The following is a 19445-nucleotide window of genomic DNA, read 5'->3' on the forward strand; positions in this document are numbered from 1 at the left end:
ATGGGGCCAAACCAACCCTCGGAGTTCTAGAGAAAACCAAGGTGGAAGCCAACAGGTAACTGCTCCTATTTAGACAACTCGAAATTATCAAGATGGTCTTAGGCCTCGGCAGAAATCTCCAGGGTCCGGCGCTGATGGCTCACCTGCACCAGAGCCAATCAGCTCTTTTGAGCTCAGTGAGATTCCCCAAACGACTGTCCCCTCCCATCTTCCAGGCAAAGGTCTCTAAAAAGGCCACTTCCTGCCATGCACAGTCTCATGCACGCGAACGGTGGTCAGACTGGCAAAAACAACGTGAAGCTTTGTCTTTAAACTAGAATTTATTGGCGTACAAAACCCCGTGTCGTAGATAAAGTGGCACATCTTTGCAGCTTCTATTGCACCAAGTATTGAAGATTAAAAACACAAAAAAAAGGAAACATTTGGTTTTGAAAACACTGCAAATAGCCAAGTACAGTACTCTGGTAAAAAAAATAAAATAAAATGGTTCGATGAACACAATCTGTGGAAAGAGAGAGCCGAGAGGAAATGAACTATGGACATTAGACAGCGGTCACATTTCTCCCTGTCAAGCTCCACAGATAAGGCAAGACTTGCTAAGTCTATGGGTCATGACCCCACAGAGGTCTTAAGTGTCTCCGGACTGAAGCTGGAACAAGTATAGTGCAATTAGAAAAAAGAGAAGGTTCCTGAGCCTGCCAAGGCCCCCTCGTGCTCTGCAGAGACACCGGCCCGCCCTCCCAAGGGGGTTCGCGCCCAGCAGCACCTCGTCAGCAAGAGGAAGGCGTAGGTCTGACGTCTAACTCCCGGGCCCCTCCTTCTTCTCACTGAGCTCGGTGCTCATGGAGGTTGCTGGAAGGGTGGCCGGGGAGACCACGGGCCCCTCCTGCCACGGAAAATGAATGACAAGAGTGTGAAGACGCTGGCATTCCTCAGGGTTTGGCCTCGGGACCCGCCAGGGGACCAAACCACAGGCCGAGCTCGTCACGACGGCTGGCCACGGCGGCCCACTGGCGGCTGACGCACGCAGGGTGGACCACAGCGGTTCCGTCCAGGGGCCGTCACCGCCCCCGACAGCCACAGCGAGCGGCACTTTCGCATCACAGAGATGCCCTGCTGAAAAGGCCACCGTGCAGGAAGTTCGTGCTTCTATGGGGACACTCTTCCCGGACCGCAGCCCCTTCTGAAGGAACTCGGCAAGGATGCAAAACCTCCTTCCAAGCTACCGGGCACCCCAGCCAGGCTAGAGAGACCAGACAGCGAGCTCAGAAGAGGTGGCTGAGAGTCTGAGGTCACGGGGAGCGCTGGCTGGGGCGGGCTCCAGGGTGCACACGGAGCGCCCCCTGCGGTGTAAGCACTTTGTGACCGCGGGCCACCATCTCCGCTCCACACTTGCGGTCCAGGCCCCCTCTAGTATGTGAGGGCAGAAGATGCGCCATAAATATACAGTCTAGATCTTCGCCTCAGCCTCAGTGGGAAAAGACACTTTGCTCTAGAGTCCGGGAAACATGCCTCGTAAAAAGTGCCATTACTGAATCACCCAGAACAACTGTCGGAAGGCCCAGGGTCTCAGCAACACCTGTTCGGAAAGCTGAGATGGGCGAACTGGTGAAGAATGAAGATGGCAAAACAGAAAAACTGCGTCAGGCCCTGAATCGAAACGTTTGCTACAGACAGAGCCTTGAGGTAAAAAGGTAAAGAGGTGAAGAGCTATGCGCCTGCCCGAAACGAGAGTCGAGCGGGCCACAGATGGGCCACACGGAAACCAAGAGACCGTTTTCCTCCCTCCCGCAAAGGCCCTCTTGTTCAGAGACTGGTGGGGACTCTGACTAGAAATCCAAGTTTCCTGTCCCCGACTGCACATTCGAGGGGAACATCTCACAGAGGTAAACTGACAGCATTCTGTGCCGACCCAGTAAAACCCAGGCGGAGTCTGGAGTTTCTCAGAACGAGAGAAACTGCACATTGACGACAGGGACTCGCTGCGCGTGTAGTTCCGTGCTGGCGGCCACCTGACACCTGCTGCACACGTGAGCGGCTCTCCCCCACTCAGCACGGCCCTTCCCCCCCAGGACTGTGTCCTCGCACGGTGTAAACCCCAGGGAGGCACGGCAGAGCGCTACACATGACCTGCCCACGGGTCCCCGCTGCGCCCACCTGGGCTGCCTCACAGGGGGACCCCTTTTCATGCGCCCTTGGGATCAAAACGGGTGTGGAAGGGTTTTCAGAGCTTATAAAAGAAACTACAGACAACAGCCTCAGCTGCCAGTCAAGATCCTTCTTTCTGCCACAATCCCTCGCCCCAGCTCTGCTCCTAAAAGCACATGTTCACACTGCTCCAAGGTTACATATACGGACAGGCTCTCTCTAATATCTCCTGAGGGCAACTACATTATCTAGAACACGCGGTTCTATGTTGCTTTAATACATCTACCTCTCCAGTACAAAGCTGTCGCCACTAAAATTTTATTTATTTTGACCTTTAAAAAATCGTTTTAAAATCCATAAAACCTTTATATACAGTTTATAAGACTAGAAGGCAGCTACAGACCACCGCCCCATCTCCTTTCTCCCGATCCCCCTAAGAGCTCCCGAGACAATCCGCTGTAATGTAAACCTCTCACAGCCCAGACGTAACACAGCGTGCACGTGAGTTACCATCGAGGGCACCGCCGCCGACAGCGGTTACCCCGAACTAAACCCACGCCTGCACCTCCATGCCGGCTGCCAATAACGTAGTTTTCAAACATCTACAAAGCAACTAAGCATATGGATTCTATGACCTCACACTTCAGGGAGACTGAGGCAGTAAAGTCTAAATTCAAACCCTTAGCTAGAAGAGAGCTCTAGAGCTGGATACATGTACCCTGTTCCTAATAATTAACTTATTAAACACAGACCAATTCTAACTGGAAAACTATGAAGTGGTAATAAAATTATCAAAGCCATATGATTAGTTTTTAAAACTGTTGTTATTTTACCCCAGAAATGCTGAAGCCTATTATCCCAAGTTGGTAATTTGTATATAAGTGTGCCTGATATTACTGAATTAACTTTTCAGCAGCTTCTCAAAACCCAACAGGGCCCAAGGCCTCCTGCATGAACCAGGTACATAAAGCAGTTCTAGTGCTTCTGACAAGGGGTATCCCTTAAGCTATTTCGGGCTCCTAATGCTGCTGAGTTGCTGGTACACAGTCTCGATCTTGTGGAAAGACTCTGGTCTCCTGCACTCTCCCCGTACGAGACAGACAAGAAAGACCATTCACTCAGAAAAGATCAGGGGCAGTGAGGACTGGGTCCAGATTCAAAAGCCAAGAGAACGAGAGATGCTTCAGCCCTGGATCTCACGCTCTTGGACACAGTGAGGCGACAGAGACCCTTCACTCGTCCGGACGTCATGCTCAGAACTCTGCAACGTGCCAAGAAAAAATTCTGCACTGTTTCTAAACCTGCTAAACATCACAATGGACTGGACCAGGAAGTAGCCCCAACGGCAATGTCCTGAGAGCAATTCCGGGAAACTACTGAGGCTCCAACTACAGAAAGTCACCCAAGTCAAACAAACAAAACATTAAAACACATCATCACAACCGAAGGAAACTAATCGCCTTCTGACAGAGACAATTCAACGAATCCAGGGCGGCCCAGACAGGGATACGTATATACAGCCAGAACGTCTGTATCGTTTCCCCTCCCCTTGGAGCTTCTCTAATTTTGAGATCTGAGTGGCAAAGTAACTAATTTACCTTTTGATTCAGCAGATTTTATTTGTCCAAATGCTGGGTCGCTAAAAGGCAAGGACTGTCCACGACCGGCCACTCTGTGTATCACAGTCTGAGAGCTCACATCCATCTACCAGTTTTAGGAATGACCTCTCTCCACGACCCAAATCCACATCAGAACTGTGGAGTCATTCAATGGCCTCCGCCCTGTTGGGCTAACCTAGGTCACTGGCAATTACTAGAACGCCGGAGAGCTTTTCCAACATCAATATCCCCAAAAGGGCTTGAACGGAAAGAAAGACACAGCATCTTACAGGATTTCATGTTCACAGTACTGAGAGAATTGAACAACAGGTCAAATGACTTCTCTGAAGGCATCTAAGTCCAGTGCAGCAAGGAAGGAAATACAGTCACTTAAAATGTGAACCTGAAAAACCTTATTCTCCAGAGCTTCTGCCCCTACAAAATCAAGGAACTCTTTAAGACTCTTCGTTATGACTCAGGAATCTCTTGATTTTTCCCTTTACACCAACGGCGTCCGCCCTCCAGACCATCAGAATCTCAGAATTCCTTCATAAGCAATAACATGCCACCTTCTCGTTGTCGAGAAACAAGTACCAAAAACTCAACAACACTATCGCTCTTTCAGCGAGGTCCAGGCCGAGTCAGCAGTCAGGCGTACTCACCCCAGGGCTTGAGTGCAGACAGACTCACAGCACCTGCATCCCATCTGGAAGAACATGGGACTCAGGAAGGAGCAGCTGTTTAATTTTCCACCCTGACTACGGCTGCAGCCCCCTCCTTTCCTATCGCTTTGGGAAAACACTTCCTGAAGTAATTTCTGATTAACTTGGATTAGTAGAAAACTAAATCTAAATGTGTTCCTGAGTTAGAGATCGTTTATAAACTATCCAGTCTGTGAATATCTGCTGGAAAATGAAAGAGACACAAAGGAAACTTGTCATTCTGAATTTCTAGCCATTAATCTAAACTACTTCATGAACAATTACAGCAAAACTCACCCCAGTGTTAAGGAAAAAATCCCAGGGTCACTGAACTCTGATTTTTGGGGGCAAATGAAAGCACACCTAAAAGGTTTTTCCTGAACTCACTCTCCAACCCTAGAACTCAGTATTTTAATTATAGAACGTGAATGGCTTCACTGAACTTTCATAAAATAAAACACATCACTACCAAAAGTCTGAACAAAAAAGAGGCAGCTTGAAGGAAACTAAGTCAGAGCGTGAGCCTGTGTGTGAGCTCTGTGGGTTGTTTTCGTCCGTGAGAGGCCGGCCTCGCTGGAAAAGCCTGGAGCTTGGCTCTCCGTTTTCCACTCGCTTCTCGCAGCCCCCAGAGGGCCAGAGTCAGATGTTGAGAGCAGCAAAGGTCTTCACCAAGGTGACCTGCGTGTTGGCCTCTGCTTCACCCCGGCTGCTGTCCCTGTGGCCGCTCCTGCTCTCCAGGGCTTTGAGACGGTGCCTCTCCTCCTGCCGCTTCTTCTTGTCCAGTCGCTGCTGCTCCCTCCTCTGCTTGTTGGTGACCTGAAAGAGAAGGCGGGTGAGGTGGCCACATGGCCAGCCTCCTGCCGAAGGAGCCCGGGGGCCGACGGGCCGAGGGGGCACACACCGCCTCTCCGAGAGAACAGAGAAAACCCACTGAACAGACCAGAACCGAGGCCTTTCCCATCACTGCTCAAATGTCCATGTAAGTTTCTATCCCACTGCTGAGCTGTCAAATGAAATCAATTCCATTCTCCTCCTAATCCAATTCACAGCGACCTCAGAAACAGTCGCCGGAGTCCCTGCAAGGGCTAATGCTCAAACACGCCACAGGACCTTTCTCTGTGTAATTTAACGCCCCAGGGCATCTTCGAAAAATCCTCAGAAGCTTAGAGCATCTTTACCTCTGCCTGTGGCTTTTCCCATCATGCTGTGTTTCGAGCTCAGAACCGCGTGGTGGAAGTCTTTAACGTAAATTCCATATTGAGTAAGAAGAACGGCGCCGTATACTACTGGCAGGGGCAGGGGCGGGGAGGGAGACGAGCAACCCCTTTGGGAGGCATTGGACAAGTCACAAAAAGCCTTAAAAAGATTCAAACATCCATACCTGTTAACCTGTCCATTCCTCTTCGGGGACTCTACACACACACACACACACACACACACACACACACACACACATTATGCAAAATACAAAGATTTCTACACACAGTTCTCCAGCGAAGATGACAGCCTTCATGGGGATCTTAGGGCGTGGGTCACCACGGCAGCACACCGGCACAGTGACGCCGAGCTGGGAAGGCAGGCTGCAGGGGCGCACCCAAAGTGCACCCAGAGCAGGACTTGAGGGCACACCTCTAATCACCAGCCCACACACGCCAAAGGGGACAAGCGAGGTCCTCATCCTGCTCCCTGATTTACCCTCAGGCACTCACCCGTTTTCTACTATGACAACTTTTTAAAAAATCGGAAGAGAACACTAAAACGAGCTCCCAGCCCCCGCCGCTGCCACTGCCCCACAGCGACCCGCCATCTGCCCAGGCAGCCACGACTTCCATACCTTAGGGAGTTGGTTTTTATTTGTTTTATTTTCTTCGCTCGGACTGGCCCGCTCCTTACTGTTTTCAGTCCTGCCTTCAGTGAGGCCCTGAGTTCCAAAGATTCTCGTGCCGCTGCCACCCTCCTCCCACAGAGGGCCACACGGCTTGGGCGCTCGGCCGCTGGACTCCAGGCTCTCCTCTGCATCTTCCAAAGACAGACCTTTTATTAAAATCGAGAACCTAAGACAGTTACACGACACGTAACAATGTACTGTACACTGTAAACGACTCCACAGTTACCTGCGTGTGGAGAGCGAGTTTCCCTCAAGCAAAGTTCTAACATCAAGTCAATACACCGGAAAATACAGCGGGGAAATAACTGGCCATATTTGGAAGGTAAGTTTAAAACTAACCTGCCGACCAGCCTTCTCATCGGCTTCCCACCCGCAGAGTGTTTTATTGGATTAAGCCACTTCTTAACGTGTGTTTCTGGGGGGAAAGCTTTCATTTGCACCCCAAAACCAGAAAGGAAACAGGCTCTAAACCCGCGCTGTCCAATACAGCAGTCACCAGCCACTTGTAGCCATTTCAACTACAATGAACTAGGGGCGCCTGGGTGACTCAGTAGGTTAAGCATCTGACTCTTGGTTTCTGCTCAGTTCATGGGTTCAGCCCCATGTAAGGGCTCCACACAGACACACAGAGCCTGCTTGGGATTCTCTCTCTCCCTCCCTCTCTCTCCCTGCCCCTCCCCCGCTCACTGTGTCACTCTATTTGAAAATAAATAAAATAAAAATTTTTTAAACCTTAAAAAATAAAATTAATTAAAATTAAAGTTAAATAAAATTTAACTCCTTGGCCTCAGCCACACCTGTCAAGCACACACCACAGTGCGTACAGCTATTTTAATGTCCCAAGACCAAGTTACTTACAGCTTTCTAGGACAGCACAGCAAATATACAAGAGGAAGATAAAATATCCAGTCACACAGGAGGCTGTGCTGCCAGCAATGGGATCTGGGCACGTTTCTGGCAATATGCATTGAAATCATTTTAAGTAATTAATGTGAAAAAAACCTGTAAAACTCTACATCCTTTTTTCCTTCTTCTGAGTTGCAGAATTTTTTTTTTAATTTTTTTTTTAAATGTTTTATTTATTTTTGATACAGAGAGAGACAGAGCATGAAAGGGAGGGGGCAGAGAGAAGGAGACACAGAACCAGAAGCAGGCTCCAGGCCTAGAGCTAGCTGTCAGCACAGAGCCTGACGCGGGGCTCGAACCCACGAACGTGAGATCTGACCTGAGCCGAAGTCGGAGGCTTAACCGACTGAGCCACCCAGGCGCCCCCTGAGTTGCAGAATTAAATCCAGTTTAAGTAAAGAAAATTCTGAATTATCACCTTTTGACAGATGGTAGTAATCTAAATATTTCCATCAGATAAGGAATCTTCTGAAATCATTATTGCACTATATACTAACTTGGATGTAAATTAAAAAAAACAATTAAATAAAAATACCAAAAATAAGTAAATATTTAAAAATTAAAAAGAAAAATAAGTAATTTTTCTCTCCTTTCTACTTCAGTTACCATTTTGGTTTTATAAGGGATTCTTCTTTCGACAAGAATAAAGTCTTCCTGACACTGTGGATCCCAGCACAACCGGGTTAAGTGGCCTCTTCACGCGGTCCGCCAGTACCCCGCACCCCACACTCCAGTCTGTTTATTCTACCTGTTTACTGATCTCTTGCCCCCATCCCCTCCCGGACCCCAGATTACCTTCTCCCTGATGCAGGGCTAGGACCTAGTAAATCACGCCTGCATCTGAAAGTGCTCAGTCAACAACTGCTGATGAACGAACAAATGACGGTAAAATCACCACCTGTGACTTGATTAAAATTAACTGTTTGGAAAATCACCAATGTAACTGGCTGGAAAGCTCACAAATATTAATCGAGGACTTACTATTTCTTTTCCCCTGGTTCATCTGAAGCATGGCAATTATTGCAGATTCAATATTATAATTTTCAGCTTCCAGGTTCTGGACTATCAGGTTAAAATCCTATCCAAGAGACAAAGGAACACTTCAGGACTGGGTATGTGCGTCCAGCGAGCTGTACTTCAACGACTGCACAAGAAGACGGAACAGTGAGAACGGAGGCATGGCCTGAGGGCCTTTTCCATTTAGAAAAAATCTTAATTTTCGATAAGGCCAGTCACCTGAAGTAACCCTTTAATATAAAGAAATTCCACTATAAAACTGCACTTTTGCTGCCATAAACACTAGTCAGAAGGGGAAAAAATCCACATGCTTCTTAGGATTTTGAGCAGTACTGGGTCAAATGTAGGAAACAAGAGAAAAATGAGTAAACAGGTCTTGGGCTCAACCTACGGCTCAGCACCCAAGCTCATCAGGCCACAAGCGACATGAACCCATCTTGGCCCCGCAGGGCTCGGAGGGCCAGGCTGGCACTCCGGGACGGGCAGGTAACTGGGCCCAGCAACGCTTGCTTATCCGTCACTATTACTGCGGGACAAAAACACTGACTGAACACCCAGTCGCACTGCAGACTTTCTGGACGGCATCTTCCACTTCATCTCGCAGGTCCTCTTCACAGTCAACTCCCTTCGTCTTCATCTTTTCCCTTTTATTTGATTCATCTTGATGGAGCATCTGAAACTAAAGGAAATAGAAAGTAACAATCATGGAATGTTAACAAATTACGTTCAGAATCTTCAACGTAGGAAGACACTCTAATCTCAAAACTCATCCTAATAAAATATTTATGAGGTAAAGATCCCAGGAACAATCTTAGGGGAATGGCAATGATGGGGCTCAATTTCATCCAGACTTGCATTAGAGCTGCTGCGTGGTTCCTGGATTCCAACACTCTGGCAAGGACTGCCGACCCGAAGGGCACACGTTTGTGTCCGGCCACTTCCAGAGCGGGAGCCCAGGACACAAGTTCACCCACGAGCCTCTGCAGCAGGACAAGCTGGAAGCCGCAGACACCTCTCTCATCTGCGTCCCTCGCCCCAGGTGCTCCCCAGCAAGCGCTGGTGGGAAGTTCCTGTCCCGGCCGCGGTCACAGAGGGGCACGACTCCTCTAACCTCACCTACCCAGGGACGCGCCACCCACTCCAGGAAACCTGCTGATCCAAATCCTAAGGACACAAGGAGCAGGTCCCTTGGTATCCACGAGGTTTTTATGACCGAAGCTTATTTCAGAAGACCTTAAATCATTCCTCCGTGGCCGCTCAATCACCTCCTCCCTTCGCTTCCTATTAGCACAGAGAGACGGGAAGCAGGGAAGGACAGATCTCTACTTGTCTGCACGTAAGAGCAGCAGGAGATCCCGCAGTGCACACTACCTTCCTTACAATACAAAGCGGCCTATTATAAAATTATACCTGAACAACTTGGCAATGTTATCAAGTCTTTGAAATTTATCCAAAGGAAATAAGGTCAACTACAGTAAGGACTTAAGGATTCAAGCACTGTGCTCACCACAGAGCTACGAACAGTGGGGGTTTCAGTTACGCGCATGGCCGAGGTACCAGGGTAAATCCATACGATGATGCTTAATTTCCATTAAAGTAAAGAACACAGAGATTGTCATGAGCACTATTATTTAACGTTTTGGAAGTGAGAGCAGATGCGATTAGTCCCCCCATCCCCCCAAAATAAGTATAAAACCGAAAAGGAATAAGGCGCACCGGCGGGGGCTGAGGGAGGAAGGCGCTGGGCAGTGACTGCCTAGTGGGCACGTGGTTTCCTTTTGGGGAGGAAGAGGTTTGGGAACCCGATGGCGGAAGGGCTTACGCAGCTTTGTGGGGTACTCAGTGGCACTGAATTGTACACTTTAAAATGGTTAATTTTATGTTACGTGAATTTTACCTGAATTTTTTAAAAGGACAGAATTCTGCAGGACAGCTGGGTGTGTACATAATTAACATTTCATTAACAATTCTCTTATATACAAATGATAGTTAGGAAATATAATACAGCTCTTTACAATAGGAACAAAAAAGGGGCACCTGGATGGCTCACTCGGTTAAGAGACTGACGTCGGCTCAGGTCATGATCTCGCAGTTCGTGGGTTCGAGCCCCACATCAGGCTCTATGCTGACAGCTCAGAGCCTGGAGCCTGCTTCAGATTCTGTCTCCTTCTCTGTCTGCCCCTCCCCTGCTCACACTCTGCTGCTCTGTCTCTCAAAAACAGATAAACATTAAAAAAAAAAAAAAAAAAAAAAGGAACAAAACAGCACAGAAGACCTAAGTAGAAACTCAGCAAAAAATGGGCAAGATCCAGGAAGAAAATGCCCCTGCAGGGATCAGAAAAAGTCAGTAAACAAACAGAAAGTGTATCAGGTTATTGGCTAGAAAGATTCAACACCATAAAGATGTCAATTTTTCCTAAAGTTAATCTATTAGTGAGAGCCCAATAAAACCGAGGGCAACAGGACTTCTCTGTAACATGCCAACCTTATTCTAATAGTCACATATAAAACAAAAAAAGCAAGGATATGCAAAAATTATAAAGAAAGAAAAGAAGTGAAAAATCCTACCAGATTTTAAAATATACTCTTAAGCAAAACAACGCACATGTGAACAGAGAAACCAGTGGGATAGAACCGACGTCCAGAAAGAGATTCCACATATGCTTTTTAACCTCTGGGTAGGAAAGACATTCCTAATTAGGATCCCCAAACCCAGAAGACATGTTAAAAAAAAAATTACAAAAATTTAAAAACCTTGATAAATTTAACCTCATAAAAATCTAAAACGCCATCACTGCAAAGTCCAGTGGTAAAAGAATAAAAAGACAAAGGACAGGCTGTGAAAAAATACTGGCAACTGACCACACAGACTGGGGATAATTTCCCTAATTTATAAAGGCTCCTAAAAATCAGTAAAAAAAAAAAACCAAAAAAACAAAAAACAAAAAAACCCCAAAAACAAACAAAAAAACTGAATAGGGGAAAAAATGGGCAAAGAAAGTGAATACAGTTCACAGAAAAAGGAAATACAAACAGGTCGCAAACCCTGGGAAAGATGCACAAACCCACCAAGGAGAGACGCACAAACTGACACTGTAGACCACACTCTCCCGCGCGCTGACACGCTGGGCCGGCGGGGACGCGGGGGAGCCGCACACCGAGAGTGGGAGTGGAACCGGGGACAGCCGGCGCGGCACCTGTCACAGTTATAAATACACGCGTCCTCTGACGCAGGAGGACCTTCTAGGAATTTACCCCACAGGCGCACTCACACAAGTGTGAGAAGGTGTATATATAAGGCTCCACACGTTGTTTCTAAAAGCAAAAGTGTGAAAACCATCTGAAAGTCGGCCCCGGGGACTGGTCAACCACGTGACCAGGCACCCACCCACGTGACCGGGCACCCACCCAGCGGAACACCACGCGGCTGCTCAATACGGCTGAGGAAGCTCCGTGCGCGCGGCTGTGCGTGAAACTCGGAGATGCGTTCAATCTGGAAAGCACGGCACACGACAGTACGTGCAGGACGCCGCACTCGGGGGCAGAGAGCGTGTAAAGACAGCTCGAGCAAGAGACGTGTGCGCACAAGCACGGGTGCTTGGGGGGAAAATACCTCCGGAGATTTCATGACTTACGGATCACACTGGCTGCATTCAGGCAGGAGAACCCCGTTGGAAGAGCGATTTCACTTTATTTTTTAAAATTACAAAGAAAGATGTAATGACATGTGAAAAGTCTCCTAAAATAATGTTAACTGAACAAAGCAGGAAAGGAAACCCAGGTGTATCTAAAACACCAAAACAGTAACAAAAATTGTGCCCGTGTGGGTGACGCTGTGTACTTTTTATTTTCTTCACTTTTTCTATACTTCAAACTTTAGATATGAAGCCTGAATTAATTTTTTTAAGTTTTATTTTTGACAGAGAGAGAGAGAGAGAGAATGGGCAGGGGAGGGGCAGAGACAGAAGGGGACAGAGGATCCAAAGCAGGCTCTGCATTGAGAGCAGACAGCCTGATGCAGGCCTTGAACTCCCAAACCGTGAGACCATGACCTGAGCCGAAGTCAGACACCCAGGCGCCCCCAGCATGGATTAATTTTAAAACATAAAAGTAATTTCAGAACTTTATAAAAATTCTATTCGTGCAATCATAGCCATCAACAACTATTAGGAAAGCAAAAGAATGACCATTTTATCTATCAATCTCCCCGGAGCTAAAACGTAAATTCTTTTGATCAAGCCCACAGATTCTTAAAGACAACTTTCCATAAAAGGACCCGGTTTTAGCCGCGGGAGCACAGCTCCCGACCCGGCTCACCCGGCTGAGCGCACCGAAGATGGGGCCTCGCTCACCTCGGTCTGGAGCCGGGCGGGCGCTTCCGAGTTGTCGTTGAGCCTCCGCACGCTGTCGTAGTGCTCTCCGCACCGATACGCGATGTGCAGCTCCCGCACGCTGCTCTTCTCTGTGCCGCGGATCTGCAGGCAAGAGAAGGGGACAGAGATGCCAGCGAGGAGGGAGATGTCATCTGCGGGACAGAAACGCCACCCGGACTGCCCAGGAAGGCCAGCCAACAGGCTTCATGCAGACGCGAACTCGGGGTAGGCCTGGGGTGTGCCAGAGGGCCGGTCGGGGAGAGCGGGTATCCGACTGCAACAAGGGATTCGGTGCTACACACCTGGACGGTGCGCCCCGTGTTTTTAGCCTCTGATTTCATGTGTGGGGAAAAAATAAAGGAAAGACTTTCTCTTAAAAAAAAAAAAAAACTTACGCAATTTCCAAATTCTCTTCTTCCTACCCATGTGCCCATGTAAGTATGCTTCGATGCGCTTAATATGTAGCTATACAGAAATAAATCCATACAGAAACACAAACTCAAAAGTCAGGGGCCAATTTACAATGAAATTACATAAGCTTAAGTTTCAGGGGCATCTGCACCCATCAGCCCCCCAAATGCACAGGCCCTTTCCAGGATGGAAGGCCTGGGAGAGGATGCAGACTTGTTGAGTTTAAAGCTCAGGCAACTTGGGGTTCTCTCTGAGAAAAAGAATACAAAATTACAAATATTAAATTGCTAGAACTCCTCCCAAACCTTGAAAGGGGACCATACAAACGAGGGACCCGACACTTAGGTTTTATTGGCTTCACGGTAAATCTACCCATGAGTCAAACAAAAATAGCATCTTCCATCAACAACATACTAAGAAACATTAACAAGAACAAACTCAAAAAGCTTCCACTCCTATCATTTCAAAACAAAATTATATACAGTCCTCAGCGCTACCAAAGCACACAACCCTGAAGGGATTACTCCCAAAGCAGTCTGTGTGAATGTACCCACGGAGCCCAGCCCGACAAGGACGGGGTGATGGTCCAGCCCGGGCATGCCCCCAGAAAACCACCACCTCCACTACCTCCACAGAAACTCTGATGTCTTTCTGAATCTGTCCCCTAAAGAGCCAGTAACTGTTTCTTTGTTTAAACTCCAAACATCAGTACCTCCTTCTTGTTTTTATTGAAAGTTGTAGGTAATAAGATACCACCATTAATTTAAGCGGTATCTGTGGTCTAAAAACACAGCCAAAGCCATGGAACAAACAGAACCACACAGTGTAGGTCAGAACCATGGAAACCTCCTCCAGGGAGAACACCTAGGTCTCAAAGTACAGAGTCTGGTTTTGACACATAAAAAATAGAGCGGGTACCATTTATCTCCAAGAAAGAGAACTGCGAAAGGAAACTAGCTGATTAGAATTTTTGAGTAACGTTATCCCTAAGGCACATATGTATTTAAACAATAGCACTGATATACATATTACGAATGAAAAAAAATACTGGAATCGTCACCAAATTGTTAATGGCGACGTTCATGGGCGAATAGATTACAGACGACTTTCACTTTCTAGGCTACACACGTCTGTATTGTCCACAGAAGCACACGCTCCTTTTGTGACCAGGAAAAAATGCAGGCTTCAGCACCTCCATGTTGTGAGTGAAGGCCTACTTGTTATTCATGCAAGAGCTCTTACCCAAGACAGTAGCGGCCGGCGCAGTTTCAATTCGTAAATGTTGTAAGAAGCCTCACTGGGGAGCGGGAGGCTGGAGACCCAGCACACAGCTCCATTATACAGCAAACATATTTATTTTAAAACCATATACTCTTGGGGTACCTGGGTGGCTCAGCTGGCTAAGGCATCTGACTTTTTTTTTTGAATGTTTTATTTTTTGAGATAGAAAGCACAAGTGCGGGAGTAGCAGAGAGCGAGGGGGACATAAGATAGAAAGCAGGCTCTGCGCTCACAGCACCAGGCCCGATGTGGGGCTTGAACTCACAAACTATGAGATCAAGACCTGAGCCGAAATTAAGAATCAGACACTCAACTGGCTGAGCCACGCAGGAGCCCTGAGCGTTCGACTCTTAATTTCAGCTCAGCTCAGGACCTCATGGTTCATGAGTTTGAGCCCCACATCGGGCTCCGTACTGAACGTGGAGGCTGCCCAAGATTCTCTCTCTCTCACCTCTGTCCCTCCCCCGCTCACACGCACACACTCTGTCCCCCACACCACCTCTCAAAAAAAATATATATATACATATATATATATTTTCAATGTTTACTATTCCATGAAAAAGACTACAGAAATGTATTTGGAAATAAAATTTTAACTACGCAGAATTATCTTCTACAACCATCTAGATAATTTAAAAACTTGAAAAAACAGTTCTCCATGGAGGGAAAGGCAGGCTATGGTTCCCAAGGTGGTACAGAGTATTTTTCAAGAAGAGAGTCATTATGCTGTATATTCAAATGATTTCAATGACTTCTGCTGAACAGTAAAACTTTCGTGACCAAAACTTGGGACACCGAAGGCCAAAACCAGTATTCTTGGCTCAAAGACCATCCCTAGAAAGAGAGAGTCACAAAATAGGAGAGCGCTCCCTGGGGTCAGTACATGTGACAACACTGCCCCAAAAAAGGACGACACACACCGTCACCGGCTCCCTCCTGCTCAGTGCATCCCGCACCAACCCTGGGGTATCCATTTACTTTGCTATAATATGATTTTATTAAAGGACATTACAACACACACAAAAGACTATCTGTTTCTACTGATATGACATTCCGGAAAGGCAAAACTACAAGAGACAGACTAGTGGCTGCAAGAAGCTAGGAATGGGGAGAGGAAACAGGTGACCAGAGGGGCGGAAGGAGACTTTCTAGGCCAGGGGGAAGGTCCTGCATGTTGACAGCAGTCCTTACAGGACTATGTCTGTCAAAACACATGGAAGTGAGTACACACTAGAGAAGGGTGAATTCTGCTATCTATAAATTATATCTCTATAAACCTTATTTTTAATGAGCGAAGGCTAGAAATAAGCACTTTCAAAGGAATATATGCAGATGGTCTAAGGAAAAAAATGAGAAATAAAAGTCACCATTGCCTTTATGAGACCAATAACACACGGACACGTGAGTGTGTGTATATGTACATATGGACATGACTGCATGTGCAGAGGGGCTGTTTATTTATTTATTTTTTTACAGAGGTGCTTAAAATATGTTTCAAACCTTGGTGACATGTCTCTCAGTTAAGCATGAGTGTTTTCAGCTATGAGTATATGTGAATGCTAGGGATACACACTAAAATGTTAACAGTAATCATCTCTGGATAATAGGACTCTGAGGGATTTTTGCTTTTATGGGCTTTTCAGAATTTTCACATTTTTCTATGATGAACATGTTTCAGCTAATTAAAAAAAAAAAAAAGAACTGGGGGAGTGGTGAGCAGGAGGACTGACAGAAGTCCTAGGCACAGTCTTCAGGAGCTGAGCCACAAAGGGAAAGGAGCGGTCTGAATGCAAGGAGCAAGAGCGTGGTGGCCTGGAGACACTCTCCTCCAGACCTGTGACCTCCATGCTCCAGAACGTTCAGTCCGATGGACCGTTTTGGGGAGATGAGGTTCATTCAGGATACCGAAGGTAAAGAAAAGCAAAAACAGTCGATGGATGGCACTTCACAACAGGGGATGGGAAGCCATCCTGAACATTTGTCATAAGATCTTATTTGCCATAGAAAACCTATTAAAATCGCTACGTATAGCTAGGCAGAGCCCAGAAACGGAGATTGACATCCTAGGCCATGAAATAAATTCTGTTGTTCAAAACTGTTAGCGATGCTTATTAAATGCATTTGGTTTTTGTTTCCCTCCACCTAAAAAACAAAACGCGTGGAATAGGCATACTTCAAGCCAGAACGTGTATGTGCTAATCCCCTAGGCCTCCACTTCAGTATTTTTAACAGAGATATCAAAAGTATTTCCCATTAGGCTCTCTACCCTCAAACTACCCAGTTAACTGACTACTGAATTATATATAGGTATCTCTCTCGCACTCTCTCACAGACACATTTGTATTTATTTACTTCAGTTTTAATTCAAATTCCAGTTAGTTAACATACAGTGTAGTACTAGTTTCAGGTGTACAACTTAGTGACTCAACACTTCCGTACGCCACCTGGTGCTCATCACACGTGCCCTCCTGCATCCCCATCACCTTGCTCAATAACATCTTAAAGGTCTCCGTATTCTACTGCAGACTCCATTTGTACATGGCCTGGGGTAGGAGTCCAAGCCACCAGCAGCGTCCCACCGTTGGTCAGCCTGCAGTCCGAAGGACCCTGCTGCACCATCTCAGGACACCCCCAAAGCTAATTTATAAATAAGAGCTTAAGATAAATCCTCAGTAGGTGACCTACCTGCCACAAAGGGGCATTAAGTTGATGAATCACCACATTCAACTGATGATTTCTTGCAAAGGCTACTATTGCGTCATTGCCAGCAAATGTGCCAGGCTTTGCCAAACTGGCCACTGCATAGAAACAGGAGAAAGAAAAATGAAGTCTTTACGATGGAAAAACCCATATGCAAACATGTTTCGCTATTTATTTAGTTCCAAATGGTAAGAGACGAAGTACACATCTGAGAAGTACATTAGCTTTGTTAGAATCTAGAATTCAGCCGGCTAGACAGTATTACAGGGACTGCTACTCAGAAGAGTACCAGTCATTCATAAAGAAAGGATTCCTTTCTTCCTCCACTAAACACTTGCTGAATGCTTCCTATCTCCCTAACTCTGAAAGACACTGGAAATGGAAATAATAACCAGACTAACCTTACGTCTGCATTAAATGAGTGCTTAGTATGTGGTAAGCACAGCTCCTCCACTTGCTTCTGGATTATTACTTTTAATCCTCAAAACTCTCTGAAAGAGATATCCTCCGCACGTCACCTTGTAGATAAGGAAACCAAGACTCAGAGTGGCTTCTGACTGCATGCAAGGTCACAGAGCCAGGCCGCAGCAGAGCTGAGATTTCGTCCAGGCAGTGTGACTCCAAGACCTGGCTCTTGGCCACTCCATTACGCAGCCTGTCAGAGTCTGAGCTCAAGGAGTCTACAACCGGTGGGGGACAGACAACAAGAGAAGAGGCACCACTGCATAAGTGCTGCAGGAAAGGAATGTAAAGGAAAAAATTCTGGCCTTACCAGGGAGGTCTGGCCTTTGTCCCTGGCTCCTGGGTAATAAACCTCTAACCTCAAGTGCAAGGATGATGGGCCCCTTAGCCACACGTGACAGCTTAGGCTCATGGCGGTGATGCATGGTGGGCCTCTCTGGCCATGTGATGAGGAAGACCTGGGGGACTGGGAGCTGGATACTTAGGCAATCAATCAATAATATCTACATAATGAAGCCCCGATAATCCAATCACGGGAGTGCGTGCGTGTGAGCTCCCTGGTTGGGAGTATTCTGTGACTGTGTAACCTTCCCAGACTCTACCCCTTGGCTAATTTTGATCTGTATCCATTCTTTGTAATAAACTGTAACTGTGAGAATAACCACCTTCACGGAGTTCTCCAAGTCTTTCTAACCAACGATCGGACATCAGAGCGGTTTTTGGAAACCCCAGATTTGCAGGTGGTATCTTGCAGAAGGCTGTGCCCTCAAACCCTGCCGCTTGGCTAACTCCAGATCGGGACCTCAAGCCAGTCTGGTGGGGGGAGGGGCAGGTAAGGGTATCAGATGAGCTTCTCAGCTCACACAACCGCACCGATTCCCAAAGGGCAAGCAGGAGACACAGCGAGAACGAGAGAGAGAGAACTTGTGCGCTGTACAGTACGGGAGGAGCTTACACTGCTGAGTGGCGGGGGACAGGGGATTAGAGGGAGCAGAAGACACAGCGGCAGCAGCAAGAGACAAGGGTAGAGACATTAAGAGCTGAAGAGTCTGGACTTCGCCCGGAGGTCCGTGGGGAGCTGCCGCCAGGTTTTAGATAGGGGAAGATGTGTTAGATGCACATCCAGATCACCGCCCTGGCGGCAACATGGAAAACAAACTCAAGGGGTCAAGAGGCGATGAAATCAGTCCAAAAAGTATCGAAGAAATCCAGGCAAATGGCCACAGAGGCTTGATTTTATGAGGCAGAAGCAGTGAGAGAAAAAAACACTGAGGGGCAGCAATGAATGACTGGGTATGGAGAGAAGAGGAAAGAAGGTCTCTGTATAGTTGGGAGAAGCCAGAGTCTAAAGGAAAGGAATAGTCCTAAAAAATATAGCCACACGCCAAGGCAACCCGGCCCTAAAGAGTTAAGGGACCATTCACTTACTCACTTAACAAGTATCTTCTGAGTGCCTACCAAGTCCCTGTCCCTCCAGAATCTCACAGTATAAAAAGGTAGACATGCATTAAAAACACATAACTGTAAGTACAGTCTTCAACCGACGTGCAAACGGCAAGCGCTGACTTCTAGGTTTCTTTCCTCTGCTGCGGCAGTCAGAGCCACCTCTCAACTCCTGGGATGTCAAATCCTTCCAGAACACTGGCCAACCATCAGGCAAACACAGTGGCATTTCAGAAAACACCTTCCCATGGTACGCCTACAGTGACTGCCACACAGGCGACTGAAGGTTTGAGTCCCTTGTCCTGCCACCCCCCAAATCTACCCCGTGACCTTTGCTGAAGGTATTCAGAGTGGAATTTCGAGTCACAAACTAAACTCTCTTCATCCAAAATGATCGTTTTCATTGGACCAACGACACAAGGCATTTTGTACAGCACTAAACTACAAAACTTGCCCCACGAACCCACACTTGTAACCGGGTGGCCGTCTGGTAAGCTGCTATCTGCTAGAGAGAAGG

General features: G+C 47.1%; 1 protein-coding gene across 5 annotated transcripts in view; it reads right to left on the reverse strand.

Annotated features, from left to right (window-relative positions):
* Positions 1–301: 301 nt before the first annotated feature.
* OTUD3 (OTU deubiquitinase 3) overlaps positions 302–19445 on the reverse strand; it is a 28946-nt gene continuing 9802 nt past the window's right edge. For 2 of the 5 annotated variants that reach the window (XM_029947107.1, XM_029947111.1), the window contains exons 3-9: positions 17009–17121; positions 12611–12733; positions 8806–8937; positions 8223–8319; positions 6282–6481; positions 5626–5803; positions 302–5263 (exon numbers count right to left, since the gene is read on the reverse strand). In XM_029947107.1, coding sequence (XP_029802967.1) covers positions 5145–5263; positions 5626–5803; positions 6282–6481; positions 8223–8319; positions 8806–8937; positions 12611–12733; positions 17009–17121 — 962 coding nt within the window. In that variant the 3' untranslated portion in view covers positions 302–5144. The remainder of the gene's footprint in view (positions 5264–5625; positions 5804–6281; positions 6482–8222; positions 8320–8805; positions 8938–12610; positions 12734–17008; positions 17122–19445) is intronic. The other 3 variants (XM_029947108.1, XM_029947110.1, XM_029947109.1) reach the window with 3 other exon arrangements.

The sequence above is a fragment of the Suricata suricatta genome, chromosome 8 (genome assembly GCF_006229205.1).
Source record: "Suricata suricatta isolate VVHF042 chromosome 8, meerkat_22Aug2017_6uvM2_HiC, whole genome shotgun sequence".
Taxonomy (NCBI): domain Eukaryota; kingdom Metazoa; phylum Chordata; class Mammalia; order Carnivora; family Herpestidae; genus Suricata; species Suricata suricatta.